The sequence below is a fragment of the Electrophorus electricus genome, chromosome 16 (assembly GCF_013358815.1).
Source record: "Electrophorus electricus isolate fEleEle1 chromosome 16, fEleEle1.pri, whole genome shotgun sequence".
NCBI lineage: Eukaryota > Metazoa > Chordata > Actinopteri > Gymnotiformes > Gymnotidae > Electrophorus > Electrophorus electricus.
The window spans coordinates 6073876-6094547 of NC_049550.1; the positions used below are offsets into that span (position 1 = coordinate 6073876).

The window sequence follows — 20672 nt, forward strand, 5'->3', positions numbered from 1 at the left end:
ACAACTACGTGTTCAAAGGATGGTAACACTGGCTGAACAAGCAGAGGAACCGAAGAAAAAACTTTGAATGTATGCAATAAGATGGAAATGCCGCTGTCAATTAAATTTTGTTACTTTTTAAATCCTTGATGCTCAAATAAGAATTATTTGAAAGCATCACAGGACTGAGTTCACAGAGAGCACAGTAAACATTCTGTATATTTTACTGAATATAATAGTGATTTCTGAAGTCCACACAAACACATTTCCTTCATCCTGTTTGCTAGCTGACTAGTTTTGATCATGTAGGCCTATGTGACCAGTGTTGATTTGGTTTAGCAATGGATTCATAAAAAGTCGGTATGCAAACATAACTTTGAGTTAAACCATTAGCCCAAATTACACAAAATAACTCATAAAGCATAGTTGTATAAGTTTTAAAGCTGAGACCTTTTGCTCACAGCTTGGTCCCCCACTTTCAATATCTGTTCTGTGCCCCAGAGTGGTAAGGTTTTAAATTAACAATTGGCTAACAATTCTGACTCAATAGATAGATTTTTTTTTTTTTGCATTATGAATGGGTGTTGCCATTACTTCCATTACAATTCCAGCCTCAGGGGAAAATTTTAATGGGGGGCATCTGATGTTTCAACTAAATCTAGCAGGAAAAGTAAGGCACTCTGCATCCAGTCAACAAGATCTTACAGCAGATGGTAAGCATAGCTCTAGCACAGACTTCCTTGGTCCTTCAAACTGTCCAAGAAATGTCTGCAAACATATAGTGCATTCTTGATGAGAAATGTGAGAGGATAATTGCTTCTGTTTGGGAAAAATTCCTGATTTTGGGGTTCACCAAGAGAATCCATAAACCAATCAGATGACAGAAGTAACGATAGTTAATAGTGAATGAGAGTTTACTTTAGCAAACAGGTGCTTAAATGACACAAAATCAATGCAAGAACATGTTCTTTATTGTCTGTTTTAATAATTTCTGTCGTTCGGTTTTGGACTTCTTTGATATTGCTGACATGTCACAAATGGTCATTTTGGAGACCGCCTGCATATTTGGTCACAGACAAATACAATTTTTTAAAATCTACAATCCAGGAAATAAGGATTTATGCCAGAGGAGTGAGAGAAATCCATTCACTCTGAAAGGAAAAGGTGCCAAAAGGACTGGAAAACTATTGCTAACTTGGCCAAATAATGATCGGGAATCCAAGCAAAGACAACCCAAAAATTTGTTGTGGCCTTTACTTTGCATAGTGCTTTCTTAACACAGAAAGACAGAACTGCACTGTAATCTGTACACAAGACGCAGTCTCTTCAAATATGTGAACAGACCTTTTTGCTTGAGATGTATAGCTATATTTATCTTGAACAACATGGGAAAGTCCTTTACACTTGCAATTAGAGGTCAAATTTAGTGTTTCCTTGTTTCCTTAGCCATTTACTACTACTTTCTGGATAAATTTGATTTGATGATGATATAAAAAGTGACTGACTACGCTTTTGTTAAAACATGCATGTGTGGTGCAGGAGGCTTCAGGACATCCACACAGTAGCTATATGAGTTGGCATTACACACAAAGAGGTTGACATTAGCAGTTAATGCCTTCTTGCATATAAAGTGTGATGACTGTTCTCACATATATAGGTATATATTATAGGTAAGTAGTTAAACAGATTAAATGTATCCAGAAATTCATCCTCTAATATTAGCTAACATTAGTTACATCCAAGAACAATTTGTTGGCTAGGAGCTTTGTTGGAAAAAACATTTTGACAACTGTTTTCTGGCTTATAATGTGAGAATAATAATTATTATATTGTTGTTGATTTAGTTAATGGCATGTACTGCTTTGTCTTGAATAAAAGGATCAGTTTTCACTACTCGTGAACATTGCTTGCAAATATATACCACTCCGATGTACAAGTAGCCAGCTTTTAGAAAGATTTTAGCCAGCAGTAGAAAGATTTTATCACATTTTATCAACATGTGCTTTATTGAATGGACACTGTAATTAAGTTCTTCAAAAAATCAAAACAAAAAACCCATAAAAATATTCTAGCATTAGTAACAGCATGTTATGGGTCTTTTTACATGGTTAAAGAAGGCATAATTTACACAAGTAATCCAAGGGCCTTCATGTAAATCATGATGCTATGACTGTAAAGTGGACTAACTATTTACCACTGCATAACACATGGCAGAATAGCTTGCAAGCTAGCAGACAAGTAAAGCGGATACATTTTTCTCGACAGTAAGATTAAAATGCATACTCATTTTAGAGGAACAAGAATGAAACAACATTCTTGATTAGAGTGATAGCTATGCTTGGTATTGGAGTGTGTGTGTAAACACACATACACACACACACACACATATATATATGTGTGTGTGTGTGTGTGTGTGTGTGTGTGTGTGTGTGTGTGTGTGTGTGTGCTTGGTATTAGAAAGTGTATATATTGTATGCACGCCGGGGCTAAAAAAAAAAGAGAACTTCTGTTAATTTTAATATGACATTTATTATGAATATGATATTTTATATGTTAGGTGATGATGAGCTGTCCAGTCCCTCCCAGGATGCAAGCATTGGACTAGAGGAAGTGATTGAGCAGCTAAATAAATCTTTCCCCCATAGCCAAGGTATGACGTTGTGCTAATCTCTCTCTTTTATTTTTATATATATAAAATCACACACACCCTTTCTCTCTTTATCTGTACTGTTTAGAATAATTTGGAATCACTGTTAAATCTGTTGTGCTGCACATACAAATATAAATTATAATGTGATTACGGAACAATTGTGTATATGGCTGTTCTCCCAAACTGATGGTCAGGCCAAGTAGAGCCATAATACTGGAGTGTACCAGGAGCCCCATGGCCAATTTTAAATGATGTACAGTCCTCCATAAGTGAGATAGGTGGCTTAAAACCTAAAATGTGATCAAAATTGAGCATCTGTCAACATGCTTATAAATGTTTGTTTAAAAAATATTCCCCATCAGGTTTGAGTAATTTGGCTAAGAAGAATGGGTTGTTGAGATGTATAACACTCATTTACATTTAGGGCATTTAGCTGATGTTTAATCCAAGCAATTTACAATTATCACTGAATACATCTTGAACATTTGAGGGTTAAGGGCTTGCTCAGGGTCCAACAGTGGCAGCTTGGCAGTGGTGCCTTGACCACTACCTTATAAGGTCTTTTTGGCAAACATTCATAGGTATAACTGTTTCTGCAGGTGGTACCAACTTTGTATACCAAGTGAGTTCTTATGCAATCAAATGTTTTCTCTTTATTATTTGTAATTAAATGTATGGATTTACTTTCGTTTCAGAGACTGCTTGGTGATGAGAAATCTCACTTAAATGCATCCTGATTCTATATTGCACTTCATTACCACTGACATGAGCTAATATATGTTCACCAGGCACCACAGAGTTGCTAGGTTTTTTTTTCTACATTAGCTTTACTTCTGGGTTGAGGAGAGGGGCCCACCTCCCAAAAATATCCAGACAACCATGCCCCTGTGGTGCTTAACTGACCCTTGATCAAGGTCTAGTGATAACTAGCACAAATGGGATGCATAGCAGCAAATGGGATGCCGACTCTAAATGTACAACTAAAGGAGTTTCTAATAATATTTGTCTCTAATGAAGTGGCTGGTGAGTGTAATACTACAGGGTTTTGTTTTTTTGGTTTTTTTTAAGGATTCAAGAATTTGTGAAACTTATGCATGGAGCAGCAAGTCACAGTAACACGGAAAAAGTTTTTGGCCCTGTCTGAATTCCTAAATTTGGGCACATTTCAAACATCTTAAACCAGGATGTAATGACACATAAAATGTGAACAAAACCACAAGTGTGATGGACATTTCATGTATTTATTATTTACTAAATAATACATTTTGGATTGCTCTTTTGATTACTTTCAGTTTACTATATATTTGTAATGATTGCTTTTCACCCTTCACAGAATAATTCTGGACATGATAATGATCATAAGAAAATGTTGTATCCAGTTTTACTGCTTTAAAACAAATTGCATGTTTAGTGTACAGTGTTGGCAATCTGGCCAAGACCTAAGTAAAGTTTTCTCTTTTTCCTTTTCTTTCTTTCCATTCTCTTTGTCCAAGGAGCTGGACAGCTAAATCCATGAGAGGTTAGTATGCTTTGCTAATGTTTCTGCATTGAAACTAATTCTTTGCTCTCTTCACTGGTTTTTCTTCCAATATTCTCTTCCAATATTCTCTTGCTCTGTTGCTCCGCTTATGATGCCCTGATTTTAAAAATAACTATCAGCAGGTAATCTTCAAATGAAATTGTACATATTTAGCCTTGTCAGTATGAATAGAATGGAAAAAAACAATACAATTTGTTCTATTTGAACGAGTATATATATCGTGTGTTTTTTAGCTCCTTGCTTTTTATCTTTATATATTCAAAATTATAGTAAAAATTATAGTAAAATACAGTTTCTAGAGAAATCTCTATATCAGTTACTCACCTGGAAATCTATCTATCTATATATCTATATATATATATATATATATATATATAGATAGATAGATAGATAGATATATAGATATATATATATATATATAGATATAGATATATAGATATACATATAGATATATATATATATATATATATATATAGATATATAGTACAGCTATAAAATACACATACATGAATGTATGCATATGGTAGGTTATTTTTTTCATTTTCTCCTGACTCCTGTCTGATGTTTCCCCCCCCCCTTCTTTCTTTCTTCCCCCAACAGGATATAAGATGGGAAGTCTCTTCCATATGGTTGATAACATTGGATATGCTATGGAGTCATTGGTCAGTATGATGACAGAGGCGTGGGGTTGAGACTAAAGAAGCCTTCTCAAGTGCATGCTTTTGTAGTGTAAACAGCTGGACAGGATATGTTTACAATGGCAAAATCAATAAAATCTATTTTTCTGAAGGATCGTGGTTCCAGATTGTAGATTTAAGTAGTTTCGTACATCAAGTCTAGAACTGTTTTGTTATTTTAAGAAAAAGCTGTTTTTAATCTTCTATGCAATTTTAAAAAAAAAAAAAAAAAAAAAAAAAAGTGTGATAACTTGTAACACTGCGTGCCATTTCCTTGTACAGTGTTGAGCGCATTTTAAAAGTGTTTTATCCTAATGGCAGATGGATTATAAAGGGTGCTTTATAAACTAATTTTGTTTGTAACACAACAAACGCATATTAAAAGTTTATCATCCGTGTGTTTGTGTGTGCGCATGTGTGCTGGTCTGTTTTCATCTGCAGCAGTCTGTTTAAACTATTCCTATCAAAATAGGATATCAGTACTGACATTTGGTAATATGGCGGTATTTTATTGTTTGTAGACAAATGAAAATTTATTATGAAGTGTCACCTACCCTGTTCAGAGAACTTGGCCATTACAACAGGTTAAAAGTTAAGAAATTGATACTGGTAAAGGTAAAGCTTTATTTGACCAGTATAACCTCACTGAACAGGTGTTTTCTTTTTGCTTTGCAGTATTTGTGTACTTTGAGAGTCATGGCTCCATACTGATGTTTGTCAAAATTCATTCATATTTCATTTGTACACAAATTGTAATCTACTGAAACTGTATAAAAGTTCAAATATATTTGATAAGAGCTACTAGGAGGTGAATTATTAGGGGCCATTTAAATATGCTCATTGATATAATGCCAAAAGGGACACCATGTTTTGGTTCACCTGTGTGTAGATTCTATAGGACTATTTGACATTTTTTAATCGTAAAATGTAAAGAACATCTCGGACTCTGTGTATAAAGACTGAAGGTTTTGGCTCTTTGCCCTTGAGCAGCATTAACCATCGAGCAAGAAGGGTAAAAAATTGGAAAAGGGCTGATACAAGACACCAGATATTATTTTTAAAGTGGAGAAGCAAAACTCTTTCAGATTCAGTGTAAATATTCATGTATGAAAGATTTACATTGATTGCACAGAGGTTCTACAGTTTTAGTTTACTCCAATATATAGGATGTATAATTTAACTTTGCAGTAGATGTACACTAAGCAGAATGGCTTCCCAGATCTCAGGAATTAATGTAGAGTACAATTTCAATACAAGATCACAAATTATGTTAGAAGTGGACCTAGAACATAATCAACCATCTGCCTAGTGGCCCTTTGTAACCGAGATGCAACTGCACATGTACAGGTCACAAATTTCGTAAATGAAAAACGGCCCTGAGCATAGCAAACATTTCACACATCTGTTCAAAGGATAAGAGAAGTCCATCGTAGTATAGGCAACTGAACTCCTTAACACCATGTTGTGCCATGTTACAGAGGATTTATTAATGATGAATGGTAGAAAATTATAAATTGTAAAACAGTGAAAGTGGCAGACATGGGGCCATCTTAAGCATGTCCAGATTACATCCCCATTATGACTGAAATCAGTGAAAGGAGATGAGCTAGGTGTATGAAGCAGGGCTGCCAGGGTTGAAGGTACATGAGGTAGAGTCTGCTGAGCAAAGCCAGTGATGGATGAGACAGATGAGAAAGCCTTTCTGAATTGGAGCAGGTTTACAATTCCATGTAAATTAAAATGCTATGTTAAGCTTATTGATAAAGTATTGAAGTGTGAACACTAGGATGTACTGAAATAAAGACAAATAAGACATTATTATTACTACCTGGTCAAAGGATTTTTGTCACTGCGGACAGGAGAGGGTGATAAAGGGTTTTATAATGTGTTCTGAAATTAAATTAACAAAATCTCTCTTTATTAAATTCAGTCTGGTTATAAAGTCTCCAGAAATTAAAGAAACCTGTTTAATAAATCAAGATTGGTCAGGAGAAATTATTTTAGGGAACATACGCTCTAAATACGCAGCATACATTTTAGCACTTTTTATATCCCCAATTATACTATAAATTTGGGCAGCAAGCACTCAACATTTAGAGTACTTGACCTTTTGGCTTTTATCAATGTTTGAGGAAGACATCAGCAACACATTAAACATTGTCGACAGCTGGGGTACAAGGTTATGCAAAGGTATAAAGCCATTTAAATGAGCCTTTGACCAGGGCTGTTACTACTGTGCATGAAATTGCTTGAAATGGCTTGCGATACCTCACATACTGATATAGGGCTGGCTAGGAGCTTCACTGGATGAGGAATGACTAGGCTTCATAGAGAGTGCACTCCTCTTGCAATGTATTGTGACAGAGCAAATCACAATGTACCACAGGGAATTAATACATTTTTGATGTACTACTATAACTTGGTAACAGAATAAATGTGAACAGACTGTAGCTGAACCAATGAAAATAAAAACCAAACAGGTGGTACACACAGTAAATTTAGCATTTACAGGGCAGTGAAATGCAAAAAACAAAAATATAGGTTATTAATGGACATTACTAATAAACTGTAATGTTCAATGTTGTGTGAAATTAACAACTCTTCAGGGCAACATGTGCCACCAAAATGTAAAATATATCAGATGTGGTTATTCTACTGCAAGGTGCTCACTTTTCATCTATTGGACTGACCAAGCATACTTTATTAAAAGTGCAAACATATTGTATGGTAGAATATAAAAATCTTTACTTTGCCACTTGCATTGGAGAATTCAAACGCATTTTCTTATTCTGCCACTAGGTGTTGTTGTAGGTCAGGGCAAACAAGTGCATAAATATAGGGCCGGCATCACTGATATCTGTAAAGTCATGGGCGAGGTCACACGCCAAATTGTCAGAACTGTCAGAACTGTCAGTGAATAATATGCATATTTTACTTTATGCAGCAATTCCTTAGTGGCTGCAGAGGGAATTCTGCCAAAAATATGAACCGTATCTGTTAGGTTAGGATACCATTTTTATAGATTCAAATTTCGGGTGTGTGTTTAGATCTAATTCTAAATTAACAAACACAAGTCAGATATTTAATGAGTACGTATGTGTGGAAGTGTATGGCTGGGGAAGAGGAAAGAGATGAATGTGCGGAAATTCTAAGGTAAATGACAATAAAGCCAACTGAAAAGAAGCATTTGGAACTTGGTGTTTGCAATGGATACACAAGCCAAATAAAGCTAATGCATTCTAATTTTATATGCTTCCTTAACTATGTCCAGATTTTACAGTTCAGTAAATGTTGGGCATACGACCAGTATTGAAAGATTGTCATCCAATTTATTTTTTTTGTTTATGTTCAAGCATCTTTCAAACGCACTGGCAACCAAGACCCACTTCTCAGAACAGATACTAAAAAGGCTACAATGTGATCATATTTATTTGATTTCACAGTGAATAGGGCATTTATCAATCTACTTAAATTGGTGATCCTCAAAGCTCACCTCTGGGGCTCATTTCACTTTTTCACCCCAGCTATAATAGCTTAAAATAGGTGAAGTCGCTTTAGACTCAGATCAAGGAACAAGAAAGTAAACTAGATTGTCAAATCTTAACTGGTGGTGAGACTTTTTAAGAGAACATATAGTTTTCAATGCTGTGAAAACCTTCCCTTGTAGGAATTATTACATCCAAACATACTAAGAGTATTATGGCTTTTTTTTGACATGGTATCAGATTTGATAATAAGGATGACCCAATTATAAATATTTACAGAAAAACAGGGCAGATCACAAATAGATGTATAGATTAATAAAAATAGTCCACTCTGCTTCATACAAAGCTCTGAGCACATGGATCCAATGACAGAAGCACACTGATCAATGACAAGACCTGCCAAGACCTACCAAGTCAATGGCAGGTTACTGCAGTCAAATGCACATTCTCAATAGCAGTCCACAACATTGTCTTCACTCTGGTGAGCCACAAACAGAATGTCTTCCATTAGAGATCTGGGTGAATTTATCACATGATCACTACTTAGTGATAAAGTGTGTTGCATTTCATCCAGATCCAATACATCTAATATCTTGCAGAGGCTAATTTCTTTTGGCCAGCAAGGATCACATTTTACAATGTCTATTTGTTCATAAGACACTTCATCATCATTACTTACACAATCAGACTGTTCAGGCCTTTTGCTGCAGTATCTATGAAGTATTTCCTCACCCCAATTGTACCTGCATATTTCAAGGGCAAGGTCATTGCCATCAGTGTGAGACGTCTGTTTCATAAATGCCCTGAGCTTCAGCAGGAGTGCACAGGCTTTCTGAGAGACAGGTCTATCACAGTCAAACAGGCATTTAAACAGCAAGCCCAATGTCCCTAAATCCATCAGCTTGTTTAGTGCTTGCTCTGTACACCTTTCTGAAGGTTCATAGCCTTGAACGGCATATGGACAGTGACTTAGTGATTTCTCCATCAACACATCTGCTAACTCCAGTGTGTGAATCTTCACCTCCCAGTCACAGTCATTTCCACCCAATGAGAAGACTGAGCTCAGAGACTGGTCCAAGGCCGCAAAAGTCTGTGGGATTTTCAGCCATGACGTGAAGACTTTCAGTGCTGCACGACGAGGGAAGCTCTCTGCATCTTGAGCAAGGACAGTCAGCAGATGGGAAACAATCTCCTCCTGTACATGTTTAGAGAAAATAGATTAGATCATAAGAACTTATAGATCCTGAAAACCAGGTCAAATCAGAAAATGAGTGAAATATACATTCAGAAATGGGTTGCATATATGCCAAAATTGGTTCTGTTATTTCATTAGTTACATTATGAGTTTAGGGCTGGTAATCAAAATGTCTTTCTGAAGAAAACAACTGCTTTACCTGAAGACTGGTACAGAGGGGCAGGTTAGTTGTAGTTAATGCCTCCCCAAGAGCAGCCACCGCGCTTGCTTGGACATACGCCTCTACATCTGACAGTGCAGTAAACAGCACTGAGATCATGCCATTAGTATGCAGAGCTTCAGTGTACTCACTGTTACCTGAGAGAAGATGTTATTCAGTTTGACAATCATCCACTTCTAGTAGCAACATTACAGTGCTAGAGTATAACATCTGGGGAAAGGCTGCTTTATGTTACCTTTCAGTGCAGAAGTAAGCTGAGCAATGAACTCTAGAGTTGAATCTCTCACTTCCCATCGTCCATCACATACGTGCTTCTTCAACACAGAAAAGAGGTCTGACATGCACGCACACGCACGCACACATGCACACACACGCGCACACACACGCACAAAAATGAACTATGAAAGAACATTTTCACAAACTGAAATAAAACTAAAAACAAAGTGGATCAAAAGCTGAAATTAAATGAAACTACTAATCACTGATGTTGAAACCTAATAAAACAGTAGGAAAACAGTAAGCCATGGACCAGCTTTTTTTTTTTTTTTTTGGTTTTGTGGTTATTGAGCAATGTGTTACTTTGAGACTAATGAAAAGAAAATGTGAAAAATCTACACAAATGCTATTTGATGGCATATCATGTATGTAACATGTCTGGATAATACAGTGTCATTTTCAGTACTGTCATGTCAATTAAAAGGCCCTGGAGCCTCAGAGTGAGGACATCTGCCTTTTTCTCAGAGGCAGTGAGTGATACAAAAAATCCAGATATGATCATTACCAAAATCTCGAAGCACTGCCAAAGCAATTCAGATATGACCATTGCTGAAATATTAATGTACTGCCAAAGACAGTATAGCCACAAGATAGCGGACATCTGCAAAGGCCCCTCTCATTAACAGATGGCAATATCCATTTGCAATTATGGACTACGGATCCCATACAGCCCTTCTACTTGACACCCCCTCACTTGTCTTGTTTACTGCAATCCCCATGGATATTGTTGAATGCATATGGCAAAAAATTAGACTTGACTTAAGAGGAAGTTGCATTTTTGTTTTAATAGTTGAGTGTACTGCATTATGCCAGAGCTTTGAAATAATCTAATTGTTTGCCATCAAAGGCATTTTGGAAAAAAATGATGGGTAAAACAATAACCAATGATGACACTTTGTATGAAGCACGAGATGGACTCGAGTCTAAAAAATTAATAAATCAGCACGATGTGCATGGCGACTCCACTAGCCCTTCTCCTAGTTTCAATCTGGATTTGGCACACATGTTCAAAAGTCTTTATTGACGTGTTTGAATACATGGAAATGGTTTTCAATGTATCTAAATGTTTTTTTAATCATTTTGGAGGATTGGAGTAGTAAGTAGAGTGCTAAAAGCTAACTAAAAAAAAAAAAAAAAAAAAGCATTTCAGTGGTATGTGATGAAAACTAGCTTTGCTTCCAGCACCGTTTATCAATACAGGTCAGCATACTGACTCAGAGTAAAGATATTATTTTGGAGAGAATGTAGCAATGCTAAACTAGTGATTTACAGAGGATTGGAATCCAGTACACCATGCTGTGTCAGATAAAGTGGGGGCCAGACCATATCTAAAGAACTGATCCATTTACACCCCAACAAAGGAAGTCGAGAAATAATATTTCCATGTTAACATTTGCTCAGTGGACTTAACCAAAAGAATATTTGAGTGACTGGTCCCCTTTAAGAGAGTGAAGACCAATTATGATGTAATTTTCAAATCTTTAGTTTTTTTATCAGCATGTCTTCTACACAAATATTGTTATTCATTATTCATATTTGCATTATTAATATTTATAGAAGACTTTGAAGGACTTTGTAAAGCACATCTTTTAAACCCATGTCAGTTATCTTTATCCTGGGGGTGGTGTCATTGCCTAACCCACGTTTATTTCCTTCACTTTGTTTCATCTGTCTGTTCATCTTTATGGGTGTGGACTTGCTAATGATGAGACTGTCTACTGCTTTGTTTTTGTAATCTCTTTGACCCTCAATGCTCATAATAACCATTACTTAGCCCAATAAAAGTGCATTTATGGCCTGTCTCTGGCTTCTCAATGTAAACTTGACTAGTTGAGAGGAACCTTCCTCAAGAGTGGTTACTTCAAATTGAAATACCTTCTTGCACCTGCAATCTCACATGTATTGTAGAACAAAGCCCCAGAGGCAACAAACATTTCTCATGTAACAGGGGATGGGGTGGTGAGAAGGTTAAATAAAATGTAGCTCCTACTCCCATGCCTGTACCTACCATTACTGACAAACCTCCATAAGTCAGTTGAAGGTGAACAAATGCTAAACCATTTAAGAGCAGCCTGATGTGCTTTCTTCAAGACCTTGGAAACAGAAAAAACAAAAACAAACTTTGAGATCAGCCTGAACTCCAATAAACATGACACGGTTTAGAAACAGAACACAACCACCCTGTAGTAGTTGAGATCATACGTACCGTCGCATGTGAATCAGGACTCTGCATATACTGTAGGATAATGGCGAAAGCCTCTTGAATCAAGTCCATGCTCTCTAGGAGATAACAAATTCAACACGGCAATTCCAAAGATCTGTACTTTTCATTACCATTTAGCTGCTTAAGATCATACTAGATATAAAGATATAATGGTGTAATTAGCTATAATGCTATGCAGTGGCAATTGTGATGCCAGAAAATCTCACAGTTTAGCGTTTATATAATAAAAAAATAAATCTAAAGCGACTGGCAAAAGATTTCATCAGTACTGTTTTGGTTTTGATAAAAAATAATGTTATTTTTATCCTTATGCAAGAACTCCAGTGCTTTTCATGGAGATAGGAAATGGACAAACGCAAGTCCCTGACATCTTGGAGAGCTCTTTTCTGACCAATTATATAGAATTTTTGATTGTGTTCAAAAATTAAAAAAGGTTGGCTTTCACATTCTGAACAAGTTAAATCTGGTTTGCACGATGTCAACTAGCTGCCTAGCAGTTCTTTTTTAAAAGTGTGATCCTGTCACTTTCTTCTAGCTTCTGCATTCATGCACAGCGCAGCATTGTCTTTGCAAATAGAGAATAATTGTCAAGGGCCACAGAACTTTTGCTGCACCTTTAAATCAGTGCACTTCCCCAAATTATGCACATTCAAAAGATGATAAAAAAAAAACTGGCAAAAAAAAAAGTGATTAACAATGCAGTACACACAAAACTGGTTCACTGACCACACAATCAGTGAAATGGCTATTCCAGTTTTTGACCAAAACCATGCTGAAAACCTGTGGAGTGAGCTCATGAGAAGAGTTTAAGGACTCTGAATAAATTGAAGATATTCTATAAGGATGAATGGGTTTCAGAGGCTTAATTGTCTTTTCCCCACCATATTAAGCATGATAAGATGGTGCAGGTATTTTTAAAAAGGGTGTACAGAGTACCACCTACAACACTTCCAGTAATTTGAACTTGTTATTGAGAAAAATAGTAATTTTAAAGATTTTTTTTTTTTTGGAGTAATGTCATCTTAATAAAAGGTTACATTTCACTCTTTTTCAGTGTAAACTCCACTTGTTAAACAGCTTTCTTTTCACAGCCTTTTTTTGGCTCATCTTGACCAAAGATTTGCTTAGAGGGCAATGAAAACCCATGAGTAATACTTTTGCTCTAGTTCTATATGTGGCAAGTTCACTGAGCTGGGGGCAGCCATGCTATATTTTTAAGTAGAATCTTTACCTTCATAAACAGTGAGGCTCCCTAATACATCCAGACCACACCTCTGAATCTTGCAGCAGCCAATAAGATGAGGGAAGTTTCCAACTTGCAGTATAGTGGAGGGGTAATGGCCAATACATATCCTCAGAAGTGAGATCACTGCAGAACCGATCAGACGAATGGAAACACTGTCCAGAGATTTCTTCTGAAAAAAGCATTACCTTTTAAAGAGACGGACTTCCCCAATTGTGTATATTTACATTTCCCCATCAATAGCTTCAACAAGCCAAATGCCTGATTGTCCGAGACACACCATTCTTTGGCCAGCCTACCTTGCATATAAGTTCCGCTATGCTGGACAGACTCTGAGTGAGCAGGGAGATGCAGGATGCTCTCTGGGCCAGCAGATCCAATAGTAAATCATGGCCACTTAACACATCTACAACAAGAGAAAGAAATGTTTGTTCACAAAACTCTGAACAGAGAGGCCGGAATGTTTCAAAGTAGAGTACATTTGTGGACCGTCTGATAAGGATTCACCAAAATCACCAACACCTAGCATACAAGGTGTATAGAACAAAACATATAAAACAGATCATGGATGACAAATCAGATCATGTCAGAAAAACATGGTCATGTGCTTTCTGAGCAAGACATTAATACTTACATAGGAGATTATATGATGTCATGTAAATAGGTATACCTACTATCATTCTATAGGTCCATTCTGAACATAAATTTGTAATTTTGCAAATTTTATTTTGCAAACGCTTCAATCAAAAAATAGATTACTTCATTTTAGGCAAGCGTACATCAATTTAGGTATTTAGGTATATATTTACATACAAAATTCCTGTTGAGATTTTAAATAAATGTTATAAGCTATGTTAGCCTTGAAGCTCCAGTGCAAAACTAAAGAAGCAAATGTCATAAAACATGTCTTGTCCAACTGATTACATCTGGGGTAAACAGAAAATTATACACATTTGACTTTTCACTCAATCACTCCTTTAAAGTGCACTACAATATAATTAACAATTCCTTTTTTTTTTTAAACTATTGGCATTCCTTATACTACATGATGTACATGATCTCAGCTGACACTCAGCAAGCTCAGTCTACTCTGCTAAACTATCCGAGTTGGTATTTCTGTGGCACAGTGTGCATGGGCCTTCTACGGCAGTTTTTATTCCTCTCACGATTGAATATTGGAAACTAAATTAACAGTGAAGTTATTCACTTGACCTAAATGGACGTTCTCTTGCGGGATGTCATGATGTTACTGAGCCTCTACCAGTCTCAGCTGCCATGGCTACTCTCATCACCCCGATGTCCCTTCCTGTAGCCCACCACACCCCAACCCTAGCCAACTACTTCTCCATTGCGCTTAATGGACGTTCTCTGTTTTTCTGCTAAAATTGTTATTATTGTGGTGACCATTGTCAGCCAGAGGAGGATGCCCCCCCCCCCCCCCTTGAGTCTTGGTTCCTCTTAAGGTTTCTTCCTCATGCTCTAGGGAGTTTTTCCTCGCCACTGTCACCATTGGCTTGCTCCCTGGTGGCTTGGACTTGGACATTTGTAAAGCTGCTTTGTGACAACATCTGTATATAAATAAATTTTGATTGATTGACCCTGAATGACTGAATAATAAAAGATGGCTTTTTTAAAATTAAATGTATGGTGATTATAAAATAATTTGGGTAGGGGAAGTCAGTGAACTATTTGCTGTTTAAAAGCACAAACTGGTTAAATACATAAACAATTGTCATGTATCCATATTCACAGACCCATATCCACTTCTACACCTGCACACACCCACATTTGGGACATACAAGAATCGAAACTGAGTGTAAGGGTGTTTCCCCACCAGATTCATGAAAATGCTGTTGAGTCCCAGTGATGCACAGCACTGGAAGGAGGATGACATCTGTTGCTCTGCTTTTCAGAACCTCTGAACTAAAGAAAGAAAGAAAGAAAGAAAGAAAGAAAGAAAGAAAGAAAGAAAGAAAGAAAGAAAGAAAGAGAAATATCAGCACTGACAAAAGTTTTGGATGCGTTTTTAAAAGTACATAATTTAAAAATGACTCCTCTTTAATCACCACTTCTCCAGTAGCAGGATTGATGCAGCACACAGCACAGACTCGTTAGTGTTTCTTGAATACAACATGACATTCATCAATGCCTCCACTCTACATTCTGGCTGGATATAAAGAGGAGTCCTGTAACACAGAAAATATGAGAACTATGTGTACATTATATTTAAAAATCAAAACCTCTGTAGAAATCATCACAGATATAAATACTGCTATAAAATCTGTGCCTTTACTGTTTCAAAATAAGCAACACTGTCTACCAAGGAGTACGCTATCCATAAACCCCCTGTTCAGGCACAGATATCAACAAAATGGGTTAAAACACACCTGCAAAGGGCTCTGGTGTTTAAGGATTTTTAAAATCAGCCTCTTTCATAGCTATTCTGAAATTAATAGTGGTGAAGTCACTATTGGCTAAAGAGATCACAACGGACTTTATGAATCTGCAGTGGTGCAGAGGTCTGAATAGTAAAATTTGGGGCAAAAATAGGTACTCTAGTTGGGTAGAAGTAAGAGCCTTTCAAGCAGCTATGTACTACCCATCCAGTGTTTCCTTTTCACTGCTGCTGGCTTTTACACAAAATACACAAAAATGTGGTTTTACACAAAATAAAAATAAAATGCTGAACCTACTATGTCACTTACAAGGACAACCATCTTTAATGCTTAGATATTCATGTCCTTGATTTATTTATTTATTTTTTTGTCAATCCTGTTCATGGAACATTTTAATCTTACAAAGAAAGTTTTAAGAAAGATAAGGTGAATAGTCAGAGGAAGGCTACAGAACATGAATGGTGCCCTGTGAATGTGTCAAAGATGACTTAATGACTTCAGGTTTGAAAGTGCATAAGCAGTAAAATAAATGTAAGTCAATGGGTGGACAAAGTAAGGAAAGAAACAGTAGTCATATCAAATGTACAAATATTATCCAGTAAATTTTTATCTAGATTTTCTTTTTGAATAAAAAGAAACCATTTAAATAAACTACCATTTTGCTGAAACCAGTTTTACTCATAATAGTAAGTTCAGAACTGAATCTTTGTATGCAACTGCCTTTAAAATGATTTCCTAGCACAAGAATATTCTATCCTTCCAAATAATGCTCAAAAATTTCAAAAGAGGATTTAAAAAGCTAAGTAGTTACTCCATTTGGAAGACAATGTCTTGCAATACTGAAGGCCTCACCTTGCAGCAGCCTGAAGAACTGCCATCATGGGTGGGGTTAATGAGTCACCCTTCCTAATAGCTAGTACCTCCAGAGGTTCTAGGACGTGTTTCCACAACAGTCTCTTGAGAGGGTCTCCACACTGGGTGAGAACTATGGCCAATAACCTTAATCCTGGGAGTATGACGGCCTGATCCTCTGAAGCTAATGACCTAGACATATGGGACATTATCTCTGTAGTAACAGAGACCCAGTCAGAACTGACAAGAGCTTGACCTTCTGCCGTACTGTCAGTGTCGTTTCCCAACACTCGTGGCATGCTGCAGTTTAAAATGTGTGCTAAAATCTGGTTGGTTAATGAGGTAATGAAAAGGCTTTCATCGTTTTGAAGATTGAGAACCAAGGTAATTATCCCTACGGAAAAAGCGCAGGAGGTTAAAATAAGTTTTAAAAAATTGTTGCTGTTACAAAATAAAACACCCAAACAATACTTCAAACCCCATTTTAAAAAGCATAATACTAGCATATAGGAAATTCTAAGTAAAATTCCTATCTTAAAATATTTGTCTCCAGAAACATGTCATGTTTTACTTTAACCTTAACAAGAGGGCACAGCCATTTAGATTTGTTAGAAACAAATAAACAGCAACAAATCAAATCAAATTCAAATCAAAGTCCAAGCAATAAACTTTTTGTGACGCCTGAGATTTGACTAGTTGACGAGAGACCGTGAAACCTGTCCCAAATGTGTGAGTCTCAAAAGGTATGCTATTATATTGACCAGTAATCCTGGTGCCAATGCCTCAGCTTTGGATGAAATTATAATGCAATGTTCAAATGTTTACTGTTAATGTTTGAATACAAATATTGCCTCATCAAAACATCTTAATTTGTTCATCAAACTGTCGTCTGTAACAAAGTAATTTTTTGGTTTACAACAAAAAACTGTTAACTAAATAAAAGATTGCTCAGTTGATACCACTATCATATTTTACATTCTTAAAATCCCACAAACCAGTTACATGCTTGGTGGCATGGAGTCGTCTATGCCAGCTATTGTTGCTAGTCCTTCTGCATTGAATACACAAATTAATTCTATATAAAGAGCAGAGGCTTCTGAATGTCTGAGAAGTTCAGATTTACCATTCCTGCAGAAGAAGTCCATTGCTGGTGGGTGTTGCAACATATTCCACAGTCCCTGGAGCCACCCACAACGCACTGAGGCATTTTTCCAAAGGCCCAGCACATGCCAGCCATCTGGCACAAACATGGACACCAACACTCCTTTTTCCTGATCTCACACAAAGAAACCAAGAGCAGTCACATTCAAAAGCTTTGCGGTAACCAAAAAACATTACACTTATTACCTCCATGCTGGCAACTGTATATGCACCAGGAAATAATTAAAAAGTTAACAGCACGTTAATGACTCTGTAAGCAAATAAAGATCATGCAAAAGCACCATACACAAGCTTGCATTCACTGACATTCTTTGTGGGCGAGGTGCTCGGCAGTCTGACCTGCAGTAGACAGAAGCCACTCTCTTCAGCTGCCAGGAGCCCAGCGAGTTTCAAGGAGAAGGAAAAGATGATGGGATCCACCACTTCTGATTCCATCACACTGTACAAGAACTGCAATAGGCATGGCTGATGTTGCAAAAGAGACTGCCCGTCATCTGGAAGGAAAAGAAAAAAAAAAAACCCAACTTTTTAGTAATCCAAACACTGCTAAAAGTGCACAGGACACTGTAGAGAACAAATTAACAACTTCATTTTAGGATGAGCTAATTTTAGAAGACACTGTAGAATATTTTAGCTGTAAACCTACCATATATAGCTGAACATTTTATTTTTCATTCTCTTATGTTCCACTCAAGTGGTGGTAAAACTATCCAAATAAAAGCAAATTTACTGAATTAAATTTGTCCGATGGACAACTCAAAGGAAATCTTAAAGATTCTAAAATGTTATACAATGTAAAAAATGAATAACCATTACTTGCCAAATACAACTTAGAAGTACTGCCAGTTTTATAATGGCTAATAATACATCAGAAAAGGGGGGCCAGCTCTAGTCCTGGAGGGCAGAAGTCTTGTTTGTTTGATGTTTTCAAACTCAATCACCACACTTGATTAAGCTCTTCAGTTGATTGCAGTAGGTGTATCAGATTTTCTAAATATCATTAAACTGTGATGGTGCATTGCTGAAGTTGGGCTGAGCACCTCTGCTGCAGAATGTAGGCTACTCACCTTGGCTAGTTAGATCTTTGAACCAATCCAGAAGCTTCTCCAAAGAGGTGTCATCAGGTGGCAAAAGTTTGGAATCAGCAAGGACTTCACAGACAGACGGCAGCAAGGATAAGCATTCGCTGTCCATGGTACTGAGAAAAACATCCAACAAAAAAGGTAGCCCTGCAAGGAACCATAAAAAATATAGAAATTTGAGTGAATGCTACTCTATTCACACATCATTATATTAATATATGTATTCCCCATCCCATGTGTTTATTATTTATTAAGTTGAAATGTGTATCTACTTTTGAAAAGTGGAAAGCTCTGTAGGAACTACATCTACTTTGGCTTTCTCTATCTCGTTCATGCACAGGCGCATAAAAATAAATGCAGTCAGAATGCGTCTTATTGAACGTTTGTATTAATTCCGTTTCGCTTTTTTAAAAAACTGAAAGAGTAATGATACAAAATCGATGTGTCAAATCTACAGCTACTGAAATTCATGCCGAGTTATTGAAATTACATTTGGACCTTCTTGGTGCTCGTCGTACTCACAAAAGACTATCTTCTGTCTTACACATGTCACAAAAACGTGCACGTCAATATTTAGCTACTGGAGAATTTTTAATGCCTCAGCTGCGGCATTAAGCCTATATTGGCAGACTAGACATCACATATACTACCTACACAAATTTTACTACCAACAAAGGTAAATACATTTGCTTTTTATATGCCCATTTTGGGAGTTTTAAATACGTAGCTACTACATATTTATGATTTCACGTAGATTAAACCTTATGTAACCTAATACGATAACCAGTCTTACTCACACCCTCAGTCGAGTCTGGGGCATAATCCGAAGGTCAAACTTTAGTGAACACTTACCGTTTTAAAAATGACACAAGTTTGTATCTTTAGAATTAAGAGGCTTCAGAGTGCAAGACTCGTTTTTAATTCAATATCCTGGAAAATATAATCAATCCTTGTTCTTATGAAGTCTTGTAGCTACCTAATGTTAGCTAGCTAGCTAAAACGCCAGATCTGACGAGAGCCTAAATGAGGAACTAGTAATATAATCCATGATCTCTCCTGGATGTGTTACACTGATATATAAACATGCTCTGGATATTATCTCTGTTGCGGGGTTACCACTTTTTTAACTTCTTTCTTTGCTTTTTTTTTTTTTTTTTTAAACTTTGTCCACATTAGCCGTCTTTTTATCGAGTCAACACAACGTTCTTCTTCTTGTTCTTCTTGAGCGTTGTTAAAATATATGCTGCCACCTAGCGACAGCGAGACGTTATGAATCGAGTTTTATCTTCGCACATGTCGCAATGTCTTTAATTCTGTACCTCGAAACCAGTTTTACTTCCTAAATTTTGTAATCACTGTAAGTTAAATCAACAGATGACTCTTGGGTAGAGGAGGTTTGGCACCTCTGTAATCAAAATGTAAATCTAGGTCAGGAGATATGTTTCCATGATTATTTTATTGTTTGCACATAGATCTTAATTTGTATAGGTTACAAAGACAATATAGGCTATATTTTCAAAAATATTTAAACATCGAGGAACATTTGTTAAACCCAAAGACCAAAGTTTACTGAGCATGTACCATATTAACAATAAGCATCAGAACTCAGAGTAAATCTCCTAAAAAATGTGCTGTCAATCCCTATGTGGTAGGGGATTGTTTAGCAATTTGTGCTTTTGCAGATTGAGCTTC

The 20672-nt window shown here is 36.6% G+C and overlaps 2 protein-coding genes across 16 annotated transcripts in view; one reads left to right on the forward strand and one right to left on the reverse strand.

The window, feature by feature from the left end:
- dmd (dystrophin) overlaps positions 1 to 5244 on the forward strand; it is a 112330-nt gene extending 107086 nt beyond the window's left edge. For 8 of the 14 annotated variants that reach the window (XR_004776987.1, XM_035534640.1, XM_035534637.1 and 5 more), the window contains 3 exons: positions 2537 to 2629; positions 4123 to 4148; positions 4770 to 5244. Coding sequence is in view for 12 of the 14 variants with exons in the window: in XM_035534640.1 (XP_035390533.1) it covers positions 2537 to 2629; positions 4123 to 4145 (116 nt within the window). In the remaining 2 variants the exon portion in view is untranslated. Of the gene's footprint in view, positions 1 to 2536; positions 2630 to 4122; positions 4153 to 4769 lie in introns of those variants that run through there. The other 6 variants (XM_035534646.1, XM_035534648.1, XM_035534647.1 and 3 more) reach the window with 3 other exon arrangements.
- brat1 (BRCA1-associated ATM activator 1) lies at positions 5064 to 20189 on the reverse strand. 2 transcript variants are annotated; one of them, XM_035534649.1, is made up of 14 exons: positions 19833 to 20189; positions 18966 to 19127; positions 18238 to 18392; positions 17861 to 18008; positions 16738 to 17131; positions 15556 to 15675; positions 15324 to 15412; positions 13789 to 13895; positions 13478 to 13661; positions 12229 to 12302; positions 12031 to 12115; positions 9982 to 10080; positions 9726 to 9883; positions 5064 to 9526 (listed from the first exon to the last, which is right to left on the reverse strand). In XM_035534649.1, exons 2-14 carry the CDS (start codon positions 19090 to 19092, stop codon positions 8780 to 8782), a joined length of 2487 nt encoding a protein of 828 aa, XP_035390542.1. In that variant the 5' UTR covers positions 19093 to 19127; positions 19833 to 20189; the 3' UTR covers positions 5064 to 8779. The 2 variants fall into 2 exon arrangements, with proteins under 2 accessions (XP_035390542.1, XP_035390543.1); XM_035534650.1 differs by lacking the exon at positions 19833 to 20189 and adding an exon at positions 19503 to 19723.
- Positions 20190 to 20672: the final 483 nt, after the last annotated feature.

Coding starts and splice junctions, on each gene's coding strand:
- brat1 (XM_035534649.1), bottom strand. CDS start 19,092: ATGGACAGCGAATGCTTATCCTTGCTGCCGTCTGTCTGTGAAGTCCTT. Junction 13,896..15,323: donor ACAGCATTTTCATGAATCTG/GTGGGGAAACAC, acceptor CTCTTGTTGTAG/ATGTGTTAAGTGGCCATGAT. Junction 13,662..13,788: donor TAGCGGAACTTATATGCAAG/GTAGGCTGGCCA, acceptor TGCTTTTTTCAG/AAGAAATCTCTGGACAGTGT.